The sequence below is a fragment of the Stegodyphus dumicola genome, chromosome 2 (genome assembly GCF_044657685.1).
Source record: "Stegodyphus dumicola isolate Sdum_Otavi_A_Nest chromosome 2, ASM4465768v1".
Taxonomy (NCBI): Eukaryota; Metazoa; Arthropoda; class Arachnida; order Araneae; family Eresidae; genus Stegodyphus; species Stegodyphus dumicola.
The window spans coordinates 272,035,178-272,057,403 of record NC_140769.1 but is presented as its reverse complement, the minus strand read 5'-3'; the positions used below and the strand labels follow the sequence as shown (position 1 = coordinate 272,057,403).

Here is a 22,226-nt window from a genome sequence, read left to right as displayed (position 1 = left end):
AACTTAGAAAACGTTTCGATATTAATCACAGAAGTATTTTTAGCACTTTCCAGTTTTTTACTTCAACATTTTACATTTTAAAGAGTTACATTTTACAAATCGGAATGTCAATCATTTAAGATAATTGTTAATGTGAAAAATATTCAAAAATTTATTACGAAGTTAATTTCACATTTTATTGGAATCATTATTGAAGACAACTGCCATTACTACGAAAAGTCTTGAGATATTCATCTTAATGTTTCATTGCGTTCTGTTTAATTATCTGTGTCTAATTATCTGTGTTTAATTAAAGTCTCTGCTAAAACATGAATAATTACAAAATGTGGGTTCAATACGCATTGTTTACTCGTAAGATTTCTCTTAGTGTGAATAATCAATTATTTTAATTTTGGTACCTTTTCTGAACTTCATATTTTTTCTCGCCAAGATGCAAATTATGTTAAATGAAGAGAGTATTTAAACAGGTGGAAACGAGAAGGTCAGACAGAGCATGATTTCGCTAGTGTAGCGTAAGTTTACTATTTTTTCCTCCGGCAGTTAGTGGCTGCTACGTATTCTGGCCGTTTATTAAGTATATCGCCGGTGTAAGTTACTGAGCAGCCGGTATAGGTCTTTTGGCATTTAAAAATGCAGGAAAAAATATACAAAGAAGTAAAAAATATTTAAAAGAAAGCCGTTTTGAACTCATGAGAACTGAAAAGTATTTGCTATGTTCCGTAGTCTGTAAAGTTAGTTTCTTTCCATACAAGGTGCAAGTGGGAAATTCTTATATTTACATATTCTGTTTCTATAATTTTTATTTGTATTTGTATTTTATAACTTTATAAGGTATTTTCTCCCTCTTTTCTGCATGTCTTCGTGGTGTAGCGGTAGCACACTCGGCGCGTGCTCGAAAGCTCCAGGTTCAAGTCCGGGAGAAGGCATCACGCATTTTTCATGCCTTCAGCTTCAAAATAACCTAATAAATCTACAATTTTTATAATAAATTACTTTTCCCAAAAACGTTTCCTTTGTCGCTGCAGTTGCTGTCTTCTCTTAATACAAAGAATTGTATAAATTCGGTTGCACTCACCTTTCGATAAACCTTAAGTCTGAGAGCATTTTCGTCATCTATAGAGTCGACCTTCTGATTGTCAGATATGCTTTCTGTCTTCACTCGTCCGATGACTACGTGATGTTTCATCAGCTCTTCAAGCTTCCTGTTTGTAAAAAGTCAATTAAGTAGACACAGTCAATAGCTGAATCACTAAATAATCTAGCAAATTAAAAAAAAAAAAAAAAAAAAAAAAAAAAAAAACTTCTTAAAGGGAAATTCAAAGCTTTTGTAGCAATATTTTAAAACTGGATTCAGTTCGCTAAGCAAGGCTATTACATTACAGTTTTGGTGTTAAAATAAAAAACGTTAATAAAAAATTAAATAATAGTAAACATTGCTGCGAGCTACGAGTTCGTAGAAATCTCTTCAAATATGACCCTAGATAAGGAAGCAAAAATTAATAGTCGGAGTTGACAGAATAATAAAAGCTATAAATAAGTTGAGGAAAATACAGAAATAAGGCAAGTTCTCTTACGAAACTGTATGCAACAAACACACAAAAAATATCGTAGATTACCAAAAAAGCTTATAAATTATTTCTCCCCCCTTCTTAGGGTGCCTTCGTGGTGTTACGGTCTGTATGCTGGGCCGGTATCCAGAGATCCGTGGTTCGATTCCCGGCGAAGGCGTTTGCTAATTTTTCATCTTGCCAGCTTCCAAAAATGCTAATGTTCCTACAAGCTTAGAGAATAAATTCTGAAACGGAATTTATCTACCTCTTTGAACCACAGTCTCTTTGACATTATGCAGAGCTGACTAAAACGAATTTTATTGGCTGTAAAGTGCATTTATATAGTTTTACCTAGTTTTCTGGAAGGTTCAAGAAAAATCACTGTCAGAGGTTCGGAAATACGTTTTTCTAAACTTCCAAGAAGTCATCAAAATGGCAAGAAATTTTTAATGTCGACAAGTTAAGAATCAATATTGTCGCTAAGTACCGTTATGAGAATTTCGTTTTAGACTTCGGATTCTAAATGATCTGTTTTCTACAATTTGAACGTTGCTGAATTTGGAATCACAAGATCAGTAATTCTACGCAACATATACAAAATATGCGTAATACATAGCCAGAAATTTAGTGCACAAAAAATGCATCCTATAATTATTATACAATGTGCAACATTTAAGCAAATAACTTATAACGTTGCGCGCCTCCAACTTGCACGCAACCAAGGGGTGACTGTGGAAACTGTATAAAAGATAGTCTTGTGAAGGGTTTAAGTCCCTTTTTATTCAACGTAATAAATTACAATTGCGTGCTCTTGACGCTTACAGACGGTGCCAACTCGGCAGTCAAATAAAAATAATAACCTGAAAAGAAAGTAAAGACAAGATTCTAACTACGAGGCTCTCTAAAATAACTAACTCACCGCGTTTTACAATACCGCTGCTAATTCAGCAGACTTGAAGCTCACTGGAACGATTACCACTACTTCCCGCCAAGCACATAGGCCGCAACGCGGGGTTCTTCAATTCTCGCTAACTACCTCCGCGCTCGCTAAGTAAGAATATATCACACACCGAACTTGTTTCCTTCCTATTTAAATCATACTACTTCCGCTGATAATTTGAATCCTTGCGCGTTCTACTAAAATTTACATATTCTGGCATTGGCAGTTCCAGGGGAAAGTAAGGCTTGACAGGAAAGATAGTTTAAACTTAAAATAAATGTTAGTTAAAATAAATATAAACCCTACATTTGCCGCTGCCAGAATTTGGAAAACTTGGAAGCAGGTCCTACAAACGACCTGTTGTAAGTTTCTCTAATTCTGAACTAATTGGCGAGAACCTCGTTTACACAAAAAATATATCTTATGTAACCATTTGTATACTAAAATTCTGTTGATCGTTACAAAGCTTTCTTCTTACGGCAACTTTTCCTGGACTTCATCAATCAATCTTGGTCTTTCCTTCCAGCATTTGGAAGGAATAAGTATCAGTATCTTTCTACATACATTATAATTTACACTTTCTTGACACAATTTTTGTTTTTAAACGATTCGTTTTTCTTAGTTATTGCTTACTTCACATTCATTCAATTTTTCAAGCATTAATTTAACTTTACCCTGGCTCTCCACCGTGTGTGGTGTCAAACGGGAATATTCGTGTTTTAGTCTTACAACACTTCCCCTAACCACCATGATTTGTTAGAATTCAACGACAAAATAGACACACCTTACTCGACATTCTACAACTCAATGAGCTACTTTAATATTCTTAAAAATTCAAATGTAGGTGGAGAACCCTACAAAACACATTCATTCTAACTTCCCCCTCATTCATCTTTAAACATGCAGGCTTTCGCTCTAAAGCATGACTTTATCTACAATTTACTACTTAAATTTTGACTTCATTGCTTTTAAGCATTCACTTTTAGCATCTACAATTTTATGCTTCTAGACTAAATTCTACTTTTACATAACCTTCAAGTATTTACATACATTTACAAATTTTTAATACATATGCTTTTTACAATTTACCATAAAATGAATAAGAGAAAATAAATTTTTACTTTACTCATTCTTCGCCAAGCTGGCGGCACTGAAAGTAAAATTCTTATTAATACAAGAATACGAAGTTATTTTTATCTTCGGCCAAATTACATTTACATACAAAATTTTAGTCTTACAACACTTCCCCTAACCACCATGATTTATTAGAATTCAACGACAAAATAGACACACCTTACTCGACATTCTACAACTCAATGAGCTACTTTAATATTCTTAAAAATTCAAATGTAGGTGGAGAACCCTACAAAACACATTCATTCTAACTTCCCCCTCATTCATCTTTAAACATGCAGGCTTTCGCTCTAAAGCATGACTTTATCTACAATTTACTACTTAAATTTTGACTTCATTGCTTTTAAGCATTCACTTTTAGCATCTACAATTTTATGCTTCTAGACTAAATTCTACTTTTACATAACCTTCAAGTATTTACATACATTTACAAATTTTTAATACATATGCTTTTTACAATTTACCATAAAATGAATAAGAGAAAATAAATTTTTACTTTACTCATTCTTCGCCAAGCTGGCGGCACTGAAAGTAAAATTCTTATTAATACAAGAATACGAAGTTATTTTTATCTTCGGCCAAATTTTGGCTTTAACATAACAGAATTAGTCTTTCGACCAACAGAAAATGCTTGTTTTTAGCTTTTACACTTAAAGAAAATAATACTTTTGCCTTAGCTAAATAAAGTAAAACAAAACTAAGTCTCAACCGAGACATATTGACTTTCGTCAAAACATAGAACTTCGTACTTATGCATAACATTTCGGAACAAAAGAGAGAAGAAAAAATTTATAGAAGGTTTTAACTTATCTTTGAGTTTTCGATGCTTGAAACTCCGTCATCCGTTTTGGCAAAATTGATCCCAAGTTAGAGGTTTCATGGATGTCAATCTTCTCCTTATTGATCTCCGAGTGTCGTCCACGTTGCTTTTTCTTTTGCGTCCTCTACATGCTGGCCTCTTGACGGAGTAATCGTCTGGTTGTTGGCCTTTCCGTTTCTGCCTGAGACGGCTGGTCTTGACGTCCTCCGGTCTGGAGTCCTTCTTGAATTTCTTCTGTTCGTCGTATTTTTGTGCCTCCTGTTGGCGTTTCAGTTTCCGGAACGGCGGCCTTGCTGGCACCTGACTCTGTGGCCGTGTGCGCGTTTTCCTTGATGTGTAATTTCTCCTGCTATCCTTTGTAGGTGGTGTTTTTCTCTTTACCACGGTTTCTTTACCCGGTGCATCTGTATTTTTGTTTTTTTTTTTAAACGCCGGAGTTTGAAAATTATTTTTTCTTTTTGATACCGACGTCCGGGTTGTAGAAGTGCTAGGTCTCACTTCAGTTCTCTGTTTCTTGGGTGGTGGAATAGTTGTTGTAGACTCTGTACCTTCTATTTCGTTTAGACTTGAGTCCTGCAAGAAACTTTTAAGGATTTCAAAATTATTTGGATTATAGTATTTTTTCACCTGGTCGGGACTTGCTTTACAGATTTCCCCTCTCTCGTTCTTAAGATATAAGACTACTCCTTTGATTTCCTGAATTACATAGGGGCCTTCAAACTTTGGAGCTAGCTTTGCCATAAAATTGTCTGGGGCACTTAAATAGCATTCGCAGATGCTATTTAAGTGCCCCAGACTTAAATAGCATCTGCGAATGCTATTTAAGTGCCCCAGAAAATTCCCGCTTCAATACTTTATCCCCAACTTTAAAATCTGCTTCACGGCGTTTTCTATCGTAATATAGTTTCTGCCTATTTCTTGCCGTATCCGAGGTTTTAAGCGCCTGATCAATCAACTTTTGCACATCTTTTTGTTTAAACTCCTGCTCTCTTTGTTGCACAAAGAATAATTTATCTAAAGGCGTAATTAATTTTCGGCCTAAGAATAATTCTGCTGGAGTTTTTCCCGTAGTATCATGATGTGCCGTTCTTAAAGCATAAGCTAATTCATTTATGTAGCCATCCCAGCGCTTGTGATGTGTGCTAACGTAACTGCGAATTATTTTTACAATGTTTTTATTAACTCTTTCTGCTATGTTAGCCTGTGGTCTATACGGAACCATTTTGATATGGCGTATATCAAGTCCATTGCATATGTTTTCAAATATTTGACTAATGAATTGTTTTCCGTTATCGCTAATGACTTTTATCGGTGCACCGTATTTTAAAATGTATCTGTGTAAGAATGCATCTGCGACTGTTTTGGCTGACGCGCGTTTAAGTGGAACAATTTCTATCCATTTTGAAAAATGATCTACTATTACTAAAAGAAAACGATTTTTATTTAACTCGCTCTGGGGGAAGGGGCCAAGGAGATCTATGCCTAAAATTTCATTCGGAAATGTAGCGCGAATGCTATTTAAGTACCCGGCCGGGCTGTAATTAATATCATTTATTAACTGACATTGATTGCAGGACCTGACATACGCCGTTACTATTTTGTATAATTGCGGGAAATATACCGCCTCGCGTACCCTTTTTATAGTCTTTCTGACCCCGAGGTGGCCCGCTGTTTTTACTTCGTGCAACTCCTTCAAAATGCTTAATCGAAGCGAGGTTGGGATGACTGGTTTATACCCAAGATTTTCGTTTGTTGTTTTCGTATAGAATAATAAATTATCTATTATTTCATAGTTTTTTGCTCTATTTCTTATCGCATCGATATCTGTATGCTCAAAGCTTTCGGGGTCTTTCAAATAAGCATAGATATTTCCAAATTCAGGATCAGCTTTCAGTTGAGTAATAACCGTATCTCTAGAATCTAAAATTTTTGAAGTCAACACAGCGCATTTAAGTTCATTTCCTTCATCGTCCAGTTTTATACGAGAAAGTGCGTCAGCTACATTGTTTTCCTTACCCGGTTTATATTTTATTGTGATATTATATTCTTGGAGTTTTAAAGCCCATCTTATTAACCTGGGCGTTAGGTTTTTTCCCGAGTAAAGTCTACCAACAGCCGCATGATCCGAAAAGACTGTTACTGGCGATTTGCCGAAATAAACTCGAAATTTGTGTACAGCCATTAATACGGCTAATGTTTCTCTTTCTGTAGCTGTATAATTCCTTTGTGTCTGATTCAATGTTTTACTAAAAAATGCCAGCGGATGGTTATTTTGCATAAGAACCGCGCCCACCGCATAGTCTGACGCATCTGCTGCAATTTCCAGGTTTTCGTCCCCCTCAGGGAATTTTAAAACAGGGGCATTAATAAGCGCTTCTTTTAATCTTTCAAAAGCTGTATTAGCTTCCGCTGTCCACGTAAATTTACTCTTTTTTCTTTTGATTACTAAGAGTGGTTCAACAATATTAGCGAAATCTTTTATGAAAGATCGATAGTAAGAACATAACCCAAGGAAAGATGAAAGTTTCTTGGCGGTGGGAAATCCTTAATAGCTTTTATTTTTGAATCTTGCGTTTCTATACCCTTTTGCGAAATTTTATAACCGAGATATTTAAGTTCTTTAGTTGCGAACTTGCATTTTGAGGCGTTAATTGTAAGACCGGCCTCTTTTAATAATTTAAAAACTTGTTCGAGGTCATTAATGTGTTGTTCCAACGTACTACCCGTTATAATTATATCATCTAGATAAATTAAAGTTGATTTTCCTAGGACAGGCTTTAGAACAATGTCCATAGCTCTCTGGAATGTTGATGGGGCCCCACACAACCCAAAGGGCATGCGTAAAAATGCATAAGTGCCCGATTTTGTTATAAACGCGGTTTTGTGTATATCTTCGGGTCTCATAGCTATTTGATAGTAGCCAGACGTTAAGTCCAAAGTAGACATATATCTTGTCGATTTGATCTGTCTAATGATCTGGTCTATAACCGGCAAAGGGTAAACTGGAAATTTAGTAATACTATTTAGTTTTCTGTAATCAATAGCAAACCTCCAAGCCCTTTTATCCGAAGGAGGAAACTCGTTCTTTTTCCTACATAGTACGACTGGACTCGCGTACTCACTATTTATGGGCGTTATTATTTTATTCTTTAACATCTCCTGAATATGTTCTTCGATGATTAGGTCTTTTTGTTTATCATAACGATACGGTTTAGTCCTACAAGGTTTTTCGGCATTTAATTGAATCTTGTGAGTCACGATTTGGCAGTTTCCTGGTTTTTCTGAAAACAAATGAGAAAAATTACTCACCACTTGCTGTATTGCTTTACTTTCATGGTCATTCAGATGGCTAAGGTCCAATTCAGGTGTCTCCACAGGTTCCACCACCCTCTGGTCCATCTCCAACACCACGGAACTATCTTGAAAATTTAATTTGGCCCTCGCGGCCCTTAAAAAGTCCATACCTAAAATAAGAGAGTGTTGTAGGTCTTTCACCACAAAAATTAATACTTTGAGACTTTCCTCTTTTACCTGTAAGTTTAATGATAATTTCCCGATGCAGTGACATGTTTTTCCTTGCGCCGCTATAATTTCCGTATTTTTGGTTTTAAATAGTCGTATCCTATAAAAATTCTTTTTGAAGAACTTTTCACTCATAAAATTTCCTTCTGCTCCTGTATCGATGAGGGCTTCTACTGGTACATCGCCAACCAGGACTTGTATAATTGGTAGCTGTGAGTTTTTTACGATGACCGTGTTTAAATGTCTATTTGAGGGTTTTTTTAAAACTTCCGGGGTCTGGACCCTCCCTTTCACAGGCCCCTCTAGTCGTTTAAAGCTTTCCTTTCAATCTGTGTCTTCTGGGTACGCGGATGTTTATTTTCAAATTTTCTTTTTGGGCCTTGACCTTCGAGTTTCGATGCGTTAGCTTGATAGTTCTTTCCCCCATACGAGCGATTTCCATTTCTGGTTTCCTCCTTCCTTCGGGTACTTTGAGAATATGTTTCCCCTCTCGCTCTTTCCGCTATTCTGCGATTTTGAAACTTCACCGCCAATTCGAAAAGTTCCTGCAATGTGCTTGGGTTTCTAATTTCAAAGTAGTCTTGGACAGCGGGTAACAATCTTGGTAATATTATTTCAATTATCTCCGCATCGGGTTTTTTTTTCCATACAGCATATCCGTTGCTTGATTTTTCGTAAAATAAAGTCCGTCAATTGTGCTGTATCCCGTTGATAGAAACTATATAGTTCGGCTTCCAGCCGTGCGCGATCTTTCACTATGGGGAAGGCCTTTACTAACGATTTTTTGAAATTTTCAAATATATATGTCTGGCTTCCAAATTCCCCTAATAAAAATTTGCCTATATTTTTCCACCATAGCGCGGCCTGTCCTCTTAGTGCTGATGTGGCGATGGCAACTTTTTGTCTTTCAGGAACAGGGTAGAGCTGAAAGTGGTTTTCTAGAGCTTCTAGAAATACCGCCACCGAATTTTTTCCGTCGAAATGGACGTTTGGCTTGATTGACGCTCTCAAAGTCTGGACCAGGTATCCAAATCCTTCTAACTGAGTTGTCATTTCTTGGTGTTGTCCAGCGGCTTCCATCCAATTTTCGGCCATTTCAGTTCGATAAGTGTTCGGGCGCCAATATAACGTTGCGCGCCTCCAACTTGCACGCAACCAAGGGGTGACTGTGGAAACTGTATAAAAGATAGAGTCTTGTGAAGGGTTTAAGTCCCTTTTTATTCAACGTAATAAATTACAATTGCGTGCTCTTGACGCTTACAGACGGTGCCAACTCGGCAGTCAAATAAAAATAATAACCTGAAAAGAAAGTAAAGACAAGATTCTAACTACGAGGCTCTCTAAAATAACTAACTCACCGCGTTTTACAATACCGCTGCTAATTCAGCAGACTTGAAGCTCACTGGAACGATTACCACTACTTCCCGCCAAGCACATAGGCCGCAACGCGGGGTTCTTCAATTCTCGCTAACTACCTCCGCGCTCGCTAAGTAAGAATATATCACACACCGAACTTGTTTCCTTCCTATTTAAATCATACTACTTCCGCTGATAATTTGAATCCTTGCGCGTTCTACTAAAATTTACATATTCTGGCATTGGCAGTTCCAGGGGAAAGTAAGGCTTGACAGGAAAGATAGTTTAAACTTAAAATAAATGTTAGTTAAAATAAATATAAACCCTACAAACTAAATAAAAATAACACGCAACATTATACAAAAAACATCTTTCAATCGAATGGACTCGGATATTTATTGAAATCTACAGCAATATATTCTTCATATGCATGGAAAGCTGCCTGCTATATTCTTCATATGCATGAAAAGTATTTACAGGATATTCGAACGAATAACTTGTAAATATCGGACGAAACAGATGAAATATCTGTTAAATGCTTCGTAATAATCGTAAATTCAGTACATCAATTTCCAGTAGAAGACTCAGATTAATTTTTCATTCAATTTTGGCCGAGGATTCATATAGGAGAGAACAGAAAAACCAGGAAATATCCACATTCTTCCTAATATCCACATTAAGATTAGATTTTGAATTTCTTTAGTGGACTGAAATTCCTTGAGCTTTATCAGGTGCAATGAACAATTAAAACATTTTTACTAGAAAACTCTATTTCATCACATGCAAGCTAGACCCCTGAAAAAATTGTTAATAACAATAAGGTATTTGAGACTCGAATATAATTAAGTTTCATTAATTAAACATAAAATTTCAAATTCTAGTATTTTTATAAATGGCAATTTCAAAACAAGGCTTATAAATTAATATCATTCTAGTGTAAGTGAATAGAAATTCCCATTCAGAAAATCAGCATGTTGGAAAATAGACTAGAAGAGAAACACGCTAATGCGACAATCAAAATCGTAAAAACAACCTTGTATTTAGCGTAAGTATAATGAAACACTCAATCGATTTCGAGGGCAGCTAAAGGTCCCTCCTCATCAGGACAAAGAAATACTTAGAAAGAAGAAAATAAAGGAGAAGGAGTCTCAGAAACACGTGGTCCTTATCAGCACTGCACATGGTTATAACTGGATTTTTAATCAGAGTTGCACTGGTCGCCTACTTTTATTGAGCCAGGCTATCTGATCAAGCATAAAGGACAAGAAAAATTAGCGAAGTTAAAATAGGGAGCGAGGGGCAAATGCACCTTCACGCTCAAAATCTGAGTTTCAAATAATGGAAAGCAACCACTGAATGGATTTTTATACCCTCTGGTAGTACCAAACGCGAGGAGGTAACGCCATCTATCGGCAAAAATAACTGAATTAAGATAGTAGAATTTTAAAGGCATTAGGAAGGACTGGATTGGACTTCAAATCATTAACTCAACCTGCAAAATCTTTGTGAATGTGAAAAGCCTCAAGAAAATCCAATTCACCTATGGAAGAAGCCTTTGGGATAATTTTTGCAGACCCAAATTCAAAATTATGGTTAAATGTCCAATTATGATACGCTATTGAAGACTTGTTAATTTCGCCTTTTCTGACATAAGATTCATGTTCCTTGATACGAAACTTCAACGTTTTTTTGTTTGGCCAATATATCTTAAACCACACTGACACGATCTACTATAAATTCCCCAAGAATTCAAGACAGAAACGCAATTTTTTAGAATCGAAGGGTGAATTTTATTAATAGGGGAGAAACCGACTTGAAAATTGAATTTCTGGAGAATCCGTGCAATTTTATAGCTAACAGAAGGATAAAATGGAAGCACGACAAGGTCATTAATATTATTTATAACAGTGGAATGACTTCTTTAATGGGAATCTGAAAACTTTTTAACGGCTTTATCAATAATCACGGGAGAAAATCCACGGTCAATCGCAACTTTCATGCCATGGTAATTATAACTTAAAAAGATCAGTTTAATAAAAAAAAACCCCAAATCTAACTTTTTACACGCTCTCGCAGTCTACATACTAATAATTTGTAAAAGTGTATACTTATACTAAAGAAATAAAACCTTATTTGACTCCATAAAATTGATTGAGGAATTTAAAGTTTGCGATTTTTAAATAGCTTCAGGGCCAGAAGAGAACAAATCGCCCTATTTGAACAGTTGGTTAAAAAATAACTTTCTATGATTGAAATTTGACTTTTTATTTTATTTAAGGTCCCTGAATAATGTTCCTTTTTAATTTAATAGGATGTAATTTAATTTATAATGTTGCGAAATGCCCAGCTGCGGTAAGATAGTTTCCTCGCAAAGCGAGGTTAGGTTAGAAGGTGGCAGGGAAAGACAGGGTTACCAGATTTGGAGAGAAATTGCCCATTTGGCGACATCTGCCGACAAAATTGGCGATATGCCATAGACTGAGGGAGAACACTCTAAAACGCATTCTTAGCTGCTGCTGCGAGAATGTTCTCGAAGGCAGGTCAAAGCTATATATATCCTGCCTGTACGGGGAGTAGGAGAGAATGTTGTGTTGAGTCGTAGTGTTTTGAGTTCAGAGATTAGCTTGAGAGCGACCAAATCGAGTCGGGAGCTGTACTTTAGTGATTTGCTTTAAAGCTGTCTTCACTGTAGTAGTTTGAAGACTGTGTTGCTTATTGTTTCAGAGTGTTTATCGTAGTTTTTAGGCGACTATAAATGTGTCTTTGGAACTCTCCCATGTAATACTGGTGAATAAGTTGTGTCTTGATTCTTCCTCAAGTGTTATTGATGATAACACTTGAGGAAGAATAACACTTTCCTCGACAATAACACTTTCCTCGACACTCTGCTTATTATTGTTAGTCACGTGATCTGCTAACATCAGAAACTTTGCTCTAAACCTATATTTCATTTTTTATGATGTACAAATTTAACCTTGCGATTTAAAAAATGAACATGATTTCAAACTTTTAAATTAAATATATCGGTCAATTTTGATGGTAAAACACGTATAAAGTACCACTTTGCCAGTAAAGCATATATCAAAATGCGGTAACGTCTCAATCTGCAAAACGCTCTAACCTGTCTTTGCCAGTGACTTCCGAAAAAAAAAAAAAAAAAAAAAAAAAAAGTTATTCTCTCCTCTCTAAAGACGTAAACCAGTAATTCTGCAAAGACTTTTGATTGCGTTATCTACTTATGCTAAAACCTTTAGGTATATTTAAGGAATTTATAAATTTATTGGGAATTTTCTAAGAGGCACTGGTTCTTCTTTATGTTATACAGGAAGAAAACCGCACAAATATCCATGCAATTTTATCCTTCTCTGTTGTCAAGAATCTACACCTAAAAGCAAGGTTCTAGCAATTGTACACGAGAATCCTGTTGCTAAAAATCTCGAAATTCATAAGAAAATTAAGAATTTCGAATCTTAAAAAAAAAGTCTCAAGAGAAATTCTTAAAAGTTTCAAGAATTTAACTGAATATAAGGAACACACACACACACACACACACACACAAAAAAAAAAAAAAAAAAAAAACCGCTTATTTGAAATATTACGACTACCGAGAACTGAAAGCTATTTTTTTTTTCAAACTGTATAACGCATTTTTAGCTCCTGATTCGGCTATTATAAAGTAAAATGGAATCAATTAAATGAAATACATGAAATGTATATTAAATGATTTGAAAAAAGAAAAAAAAAAAAAAAACTCAGATTACGGAATTAAGTTCAATGTTTTCATGCGAGGAGTTTTGACTGAAGTTATGAAATGAAGTGACATCACAAGATCAGCAACTGTTTTAAAAAACAGCAATTTTATCGTCTAATCGAATTCAATCTAATTTACTTAGTATCACACAGAACTAAGAAGGATATTCTACTTAAATGTAGAATGAAATTTCATAAAGCAAATTACGTATCGATCAATGCTATAATGTTTGTGTGGATCAATGGTATAATGTCCTTTTACCATGATTATGGAGTCTCATATTTAACGCCTCAGAGGCACATCACAAAATAACCTCGAAAATCAAACTTCTGCAAAATTGATGATTTTAGATAAATCAAAGCCAACGTAAGCGAGAAATTCTCCGATTCGGGAATGTATTTATGTCTTTAAACACAAAAACCTATGGAGTAGATAAATCAGTAAACTTTAAAAATGTGTTAAAATTATTTAATAAGAATGTTATTTAACTACTTAATAAGAATGCTATTCGGTTATTTAATAAGAAAGATTTTAATTATGTAATAAGAACGTTATTTAATTATTTAATAAGAACATTTAGAAGCAAATATTACTACATTTTCAATGTAACTATAAAATTAAGTAAACATAAAACTAAATATTTTTTATTTTTATTTTACATCAATTTCTTACCTCATTTTTACTTCCTTTTACGAAGTAAAAAGGAAGTATTGTAATCGCGAAAAGTTTCAGGCAGTATATTTCAACGAAAATATCCATTTTGATCGCTATCGAATGCAATTTAATAATGTTTTTGCATGACATCTGTACATAAGGACAGAATAAAAGACTCTTTTCTCTAAAAAATTATAAAACTGCTTTAAAATGAATTCTAAAGAGAATTTTTAGTGGCGTCTGACGTACGTATGTATCTCGCATAACTCAAAAACAAGTAGTCTCAGAACGTTGAAAGTTTGTATATAGGGGGACTGCTATAACATGTAGATGTGCACCTCGTATTTTGGTTGGAATCGGCAGCACCAAAAGTATATAAATATATATATATCCATTTTGTTACCGGGCTCAGTGATCTCAGTTTCTTTACGCTTATATGTTTGTAAATTGTCCATTTTTTGCTTTAAAAATGATAGAATTATGTTGTTCTTATCTTCCGGTTAATGTTTTTATGTAATCTTTAGTAAATCTGCCTTTGATATTTGTAGAGGTATCAACAATTTAAAAGTTGTTTAAGTGCGGCTAAGCCTAAACATTTTTGCCATGGTGGCCATGTTTGTTTACATTTAAAACTTGGCAAAAAAGCGGATTTGTTGCCAATCTAGAGAAACTTATCTTCGCAACAACAAAAATAACGCTTTATTTTATTATTGGGAGTTAAATCATGCTTAATCCATTCTGGGATTTATTCGAGGAAATAAGTGTTTCAGATTTACTTCGAAATTTTTAATATAGATATTTTGAGTTTTTATGTATTTTTGCCTTGTCGCGAAGTGAGAACTGAATTAATTGAATGATAAATGCTGAATCGTCTGTGAAAAAAAAAATTGTTTCGTTTATTTGCTTAATTTCTTTTATTCGCTTTAGATTTATTATAGTATTTGAATAGAACATGTGGCAACGATTCGATAATTCTTCAAAAGTTATAAATTTTGTGCGTTCTGAGTTATAATATGAACGAAATATAACGCTGTTAAGTGAACCTAGCGCCAGAGCGTCGCTATGGTAAATAAAGATAGGGAACTTTTAAGAGTGCATATGTTGGTTTGTGGTTTATGAGCTATTGACGAAGTAGATTTAATTCAATCCAATAAGTTTAAATGAAATGCAAGAAAAAGTGCCTATAATTTAATATTCCGTACAAGGAAGTTATGTGGTATACACATCAGATTTTTTTCTACTGCGAAAGCAATTGTTTCTAGTAACTAGATATTCTCGAAAATTTCGGAAGGTAAAGAAGACCTTGAAAAAGAAAAACATTAGAAAAAACACAATCATTGTTAAGTTCCACGCATTAGGCAGTAGGCGCTGTTGACAAAAAGCAGATTTTGTGCACTTGAAACTCACCATTTAAAAAAAAAAAAAAAATACTTAGGAACACGGTAATCTACTTAATAAATTACAGCATGCATTTTGCCTTTTTTAGCCCAAGGGGCTATTAGTTTCGAAGCGGCATTTTGCGTTGTTTCACTATAAATGCCCGTTTCACTCTTCAAATTATTGCCACCAAATATCACGCTGCCTTAAAGAAATTAAGTAATGAATAACCTGCATGAATGTATGTATGTTTCTCGCAGTGCGAAAAAATGGCATTACCTAGAGCCATCCAGTTTTGAATGACGTAATCCTCCACCCAAATATGGCCACCTGGACGCCCGAATTTCGAATTTGTTTTAATATCTCTTTCATATTTTGTAAAACTTTTATTACAATTTTTAATTAACAAACTCAACGAATTCAAAGCGAAAAATGGCAACACTGTACGGAAACAAAAACATTTTTATCTCCAGGGCTGGAGACTTTGTATCAGAAATTCTAAAGATATGCTGTTTTTAATATGGGCACCTGGACGCCCGAATTTCGAATTTGTTTTAATATCTATTTCATATTTTGTAAAACTTTAACGAATTTTTAATTAACAAACTCAACGAATTCAAAGCGGAAAATGGCAACACTGTACGGAAACAAAAACATTTTTATCTCCAGGGCTGGAGACTTTGTATCAGAAATTCTAAAGATATGCTGTTTTTAAATATTTTGTGATACTGCTGTTGAATTAAATTTTATGAGATTTAAGTGCGAAGAACAGGATATTTAATAGATGAACATAACACACAATACGTTAAAAAAACGCCCCTTTGGGCGTAATGTAAATTTTTTTTTATTTTCTATTTTTTTTTTTTTTTTAAATTTATAAGCTGAATGTAAAAACTTACAATTAAAATTCATGTTTGAGACTCTCATTGCAAATTATAAATTTATAAATGACAACAATTATCGTACACTTGAAATACTTTTTCTCTGCACTGAAAGAAAAAAGAATTTACTTACTCCTGGTTATCATTTATAAGAGTGAAGTCCTCCTCTGGCATTTGATTGAATGCATAATTAGAAGGCGCAAACACTGTGACCGTGATGTTCGGTTTTTCCAAGTACGCTTCCACTCCTGACTTCTTGAGCAAACGAGAGAAAGTTGAAACAAGTTCAGGTCTTGCTTCCAGCAAGGCCATTACACTCCGAGCTGGCGTTAAGAAAAAATATTCATTACAAATGAAAAAAAAAAAAAAAAGTTTTTTTCTTATTCAACAACTGACAAGAAAACTAGAAATGAGTATCTGTAAAAGTGTGAGATGTAACATGCAAATTCATCTGTTAAGAAATAAAAGGATGATGAAAAAATATCATTTGTTCAAGTAGGAGGAACTAGGAGCAAGTAAAAAATAAGGAAAAACTGAAATTAGAATGAAAGATGTTTGCGGATATCGGAAATTTCAAGAAAATCTCGGGATAAAAAATGTGGCACAAAAATATTTAGAAAATGGACATGATACGAAAAGTGGTGAAGAACGGTAGAGTTTTGTGAATTTATTTTTGAGAGCACTTTTCGTATTTATTAATCAGAAATTTATTTATTTTGATAATTTAGATGAAATATATATATATATATATATATATATATATATATGTAATGATATTTTTAAATCAATTGATTAAATTAAATTCTAATAATATTGCTTAATAATGTGTTGGCGATGCTCTACCTAAATTGCATCCCTGTTCCTAAATTTTGGCGAAATCCTTTCTTTAGTATAAAATATATTAACATATTGGTGCCCGCCAAATCGCCAAACTCATAAATCTGTCATATTACATAAAGTCCTTAAGAACACTCCTGATGAGAAGATAGCGTCACCTCGTGATTTCAATTAATATCGCTGATTGGATGAGCCTCGTGACGCACACATATGTATAAATAGGGCTTCTGCTCAAGGTACGATAAAAAACGCTTGTGAGATGGATGCTAAAATGAACCTACCACTTTATATTCCAAAATTTGTCTCATTCCTGTTGCCCCGGCTGCACAAAACAAATAATGTATGAGAAATTACATTTCATATATATATACATTAAATAATAAAAAGTATAAAAGTAAAAAGGATAACAAAGTACAGGGACTTTTAGTATTGATTCCTCATAAAATTTAACTAATCGAAATTTAGAATTCAGTACTGAAATTTTGCGAAATAAAATATCTACACAAAGACGAGACAAGCACAAGGACTGAAATGAGGACAGTATTCTCAAGTAGCTGTTGAGGCATCGAGGCCCATTCATATTGTTGCGTCAATCACAGGTACGGAATCGTTGCTGACGGCACGTATTCTATCGGATTTATGTCCTTAGACCTCGCAGACCAATCCTTGCTTTGAATATATTCACTCTCCAAGAGCACTGCGACCGCTAGTGTAAGAAGGTGTAGCATTATCGTCCATGAAAAGGAAGTTCAGCTAAACAAACGCATGCAATGCAATAGGACCTCAGTGCAAAGCGGACACTAGTGATTGAACCTCCTTGGAAGATGTTGCATGTAAGAACGGCTATAAAGCAGGATTCCACCTCAAACGAGAACTCTGGCACCTCCAGAACGGTCCTTTTCGATGATGTCGGAGAGGTAACTGCGTGTATAAATCAGTTTCCAGATGTGTATAAAGCCCACTAGCGGCCGAGCGGTAAAGTCGCTGAACACTGGTAGTTCGGTCCGAGGTTCGAATCCCGCGAACGGGCTGGCTGCATGGGTGTTTTCGTGGTTTTCCTCATGTGTAACGTGTATACGAGCCAGTTCCCCTTAGAAAGTCCTCCACGAAGGCATCCCTCCCCTTAGGCAGATAGCCCTAGTGTGCTTTGCCATAATTAAATACACCACACCAGACGTGTATAAATCCAGAATCGTTCTTCTCTCTATCGGTTCTCATCCACGAAGAGCACTCAACCTCACTCCTTTTTGTCTAGTTCTCGTATTCCCGGCACCACAGGAAACTTCCCATTAATGGCACACTTCGTACTGGTTGTCGTACCTTGTACCACGCTTGTACAGTCGCCTGGCCAACTGCGAAATTTGACATCGAAAGTCCAGTAGACTGTTTGTTGCCTTGAGATTTCTTCTACTATATACTGCCTGTTTCTTCTCCCTTGTAGGATAATATACTGATCGTCCGCCACCGTCGTTGGTCGTGGGCGGCAGCTGATGGATATTTGGGCAGCTTTCCTCCTGCCGTTCGAAATTCTGTCGAAGCTCGTGAAACGACGCTTTGAGCAATCCCGAACTTCCCCGTCACACTTCGATCTTTTTGCAACTTCCCAACGATCCCCTGTTGACCATATCACGCATTACTAAAATCACTATACATCATTCAATAACTTTCAGCGAATAGTTGAATGAAGGTTGTCCGTGTGCAATTTAGAATAATTTCGGTTATATTTGAGAGCAAATATAACCAAAATAAATTATCATTTCGACAATACTCCTGCCCCTACGCCCTATACCATATATGTGCATGTTCTACTGTACTAGTCCCAAGACTATTTCCTGATTATTCTTCAGTCCGTTCTGTTGCCTTGTTCCACTTTTATGCTAATTTCTTCACCTCGCCATTAATTTTTGCAGGTGCAGGTAAGTGTATTTCAGCATTTGAGAGCAAATATAACCAATTAGTTAGTACTCTCAAGTTTGAAAGAAACATATGATCAGTTTTATGGGGAGAAACGAAAAATGCTGCTTTAAAGCGTGGGGAATCAAGAATACCTTTCTGTTGCTATAGTATTTGCTTGCTCAGAAGCATTTGCTTTTCCTGTAACAATCAGATATACGTAAAGGATCCACGATAATAAATCACAATTTTTAATTGTATTTCAGCTTTATATTCATTTTAATATCATTCTAGCACTTCATCGCAATTTTATTCCTATAGATATATATAGGGGTGTAAAGTATGCATTATCTGAGTTGATGCCTTTCAACAAGAGTCTCCAATTAATTGGCACTGCTCATGCAAATATTTCAGTATTGGAGTTTAGTCTTCTGCCATTCATGGAAGTCAGCTAAAAGGCAGAAAACGATTTAAAGCAAATTCGTATTTTGTCTTCAGAAAATTGGCAGTCATATGTAGAGTGATCATTTGAAATGACTTGGCAGTTTAGTATTGATTTTTAAGTATCTGCACTAGCGTTAAAATGTTAAAACATTGCACTAATTTTTGTAAATAACGTATTAAAAATTCTTTTATTTAGAAATCAGTGAATTATTGTGTTAAGTAACAGGTACTGTAAAGTACCTGTTACTTAACACAAAGTAAAGTCCTTTTTAAGTTGTTTTCAAATTCGAAATGGAGTCAACTAAAGCATTAAATACATCTCAATTTTGAAAATATATCTTACACTAAGGACTATAGATTCCAATTAAAACATTAAACTGAAAACAAGATGAAAGGACATTTCATAGTGATATCAATTAAACAAACTTTAGCGCTTTCAAAATTTGAAAAATCCTATAGTTAATTACACTGGTATACAAAAATTAACGAACTTTTAAAATCAAGTTAAAATTTTGCTACAGGACCAAAGAAGTAAAATTTGTCTCTAAATATTTAGGAAACATATTGAAAACATAATACCTCTTTGTAAATTTAATTATGCTAAAATACTCTACTGAAACCAAGGTTATGCTCCAAGTGTGATTTGTATGTAACTTATTAAGATGTGTTTTGGAATTCTTTCCATTTCTTCAAAGCTTCATTCATGGTTGCGGTTTGCATAAACTTTTCCTTTCCTTGTAATGTTGCGCGCTCCCAACCTGCACGCAACAATAGTGGTGACTGCTATGAACTGGAAAGTATACAAAGTCTTGAGAAGGGTTTAAATCCCTTTTTATTCAACTTTAGAAATTACAGATGCGTGCTCTTGACGCTCACAAACTACGCCGACCCGGCGGTAAAATAAAAATAAGAAACTAAAAATGAATAATAACAAGTGACTACCTACGAGGCTCTCTAAAACGTAACTAACCTAACCACGTTCTAAGATACCGCTGACAATTCAGCAAACTTCTGAATATTACGTTGAAAGATTTAACTATCTGCCGAGGCAAGCACACAGGCCGAAACGCGTGGTTCTTCAATTTCTACCTAGCCATCTCCACGCTCGTGAAGCAAGAAAGCACACATTCGAACTCGTTTCCCTTCTATTTAACTCAGATTACTTCCGCTGACAATTTTGAATACTTTGCGCGTTCTACTCAAATTTACATACTCTGGTATTGGCAATTCCAGGGGAAAGTAAGGCTTGACAGGAAAGATAGTTTAAACTTAAAATAAATGTTAGTTAAAGTAAATATAAACCCTACATCCTAACTAAGATAAAAATAAATCGAGGCTTATTTCGCTGAAACTTATCGAGGCTATTTGGTTTCACTATAAATACTTTAAAGACTATTAAAATTTTAGAGCAAGAACCGTGAAAAATTCAATTGCGTTTTTCCATGGATTCCGATAACGGATCTTCAGACTGATAACTGAATGTGTTAACAGTTTTACACCACAAAATCATGTGAAGACGAATGCAATAAATCTTTATAGTCTCCACTCCGCCCTGAAAAGTATATTCCCCTCTGCGAGAAAAATGTTACAATTGAATTATGAAAGTGCGTTTGCATTGAAAACTTACCTCTGTCTGGGACGAGAACTTTGGAGACAATGCTGATGACACCATTCTGTGCAATGATTTGCTCAGAACTGACCTTGCCATCGTTGACATAAACTCCAGACTTATTGCACGATAACTCTAGTCTTCCTCCATCTACATTCTTCATCTTATGTGTGTCGATGACAGCGGGTATGCAAACAGTGTGGGGAATGATATGATTCTTCATCAACGCTGTAAAATAATCATAAAAGTTTGAAGCATCCAGTTTAAAGCAGTACTAGTTTACTATCTAATTACTCCTAAAGATGTAAAAGCATGCAAATAAGACTCCTGTGTGGAGACAGGCAACATAGAAGAGAGCGCTGACCTTTAGATAAAATTAATCTTTGATAAGATTAGATCATTAGATAAGATTAATCTTTAATAAGATTAAATCATTAAATAAGATTAATTAGATCAGACCGCTAACCTTAGATAAGATTGATGAAATCACACTTATTATTTAGATTTTTTTTATTTTTAATTTTGTAATTAGCGTCATCGTCTATTATATTTTACGAAAAGAATTGCGCACTTATAAATTGATGTAAAAGAAGCACGTTAAATTTAAAACTAGGCAAATTCAAATATCAAATTCTCCAAGCATTATTTCTTCCGCAGAATATTTTTGCTGTCTTGTACCAAGTTAAAGGAAATAGTGTAATCACGGAATACTTAGGGTATCATATTTCAATGAAAATATACATTTTGATCGCCCTTTTGATCGCCCTCGAATTCACTTGTACGAATTTTTGCGTGATATGTGTACGTACGGATAGAATAAAGGATTACGCTTTACAAAACGGATTCTAAAATAGATTTCAAATAGCTTTGAAGTGATTTTTTTTCGTGACATCTGTACAAATGTATATATGCATCACGCGTAACTCAAAAATGATTAGCCGTAGAGAACTGGCATTTTGTACATGGAACTGCTATAACATGTAGTTGTACATCCCCCTTTTTTGTAGTAATCGGCAGCACAAAACGTATATACATATACCCTTTTGTCCCGGATCTGTGTTTTTATTCTTATATGTTGGTTAAACTGCCCATTTTTTTTTTGCTTTACAAGTGACTAAATTATTCTGTTATTATGTTCCGGTTAAGGTTTTTATGTTTTAAGTTAATCTGCATGCAATATTTGCAGAATTATTATTAACTTAAAAGTGTAAATGGCGGTTACGCCTAACGCGGCGCTGTTTGTTTATATTTGAAACTCTTTGTTGTGCAGTGAATTAAGTTAGATGTTGCATCAACTTCAGTGGCTTTTTGCCCGCTGAGACTGAAAGTTAACTTTATAAATTTTTGTGCACCAAAAAATTTACTTTTCGCCCATTGTTTTAAAGTACAAACTCTAATTTTAATCGGAAAAAAAAAATTTTTTTTAACTGCATTTAACTGTATTTTGTGTTTAATGTT

The 22,226-nt window shown here is 34.8% G+C and overlaps 2 protein-coding genes across 2 annotated transcripts in view; one reads left to right on the top strand and one right to left on the bottom strand.

The window, feature by feature from the left end:
- Nucleotides 1–22,226, bottom strand: part of LOC118204658 (transforming growth factor-beta-induced protein ig-h3-like) — a 209,892-nt gene that overhangs the window by 23,054 nt on the left and 164,612 nt on the right. Inside the window, exons 7-9 of the mRNA XM_085812155.1 lie at nt 20,787–20,996; nt 16,119–16,308; nt 1,076–1,202 (exon numbers count right to left, since the gene is read on the bottom strand). Of these exons, the coding sequence (XP_085668281.1) occupies nt 1,076–1,202; nt 16,119–16,308; nt 20,787–20,996 (527 nt within the window). The remainder of the gene's footprint in view (nt 1–1,075; nt 1,203–16,118; nt 16,309–20,786; nt 20,997–22,226) is intronic.
- Nucleotides 1–22,226, top strand: part of LOC118192998 (uncharacterized) — a 263,491-nt gene that overhangs the window by 230,859 nt on the left and 10,406 nt on the right. The window lies entirely within an intron of this gene.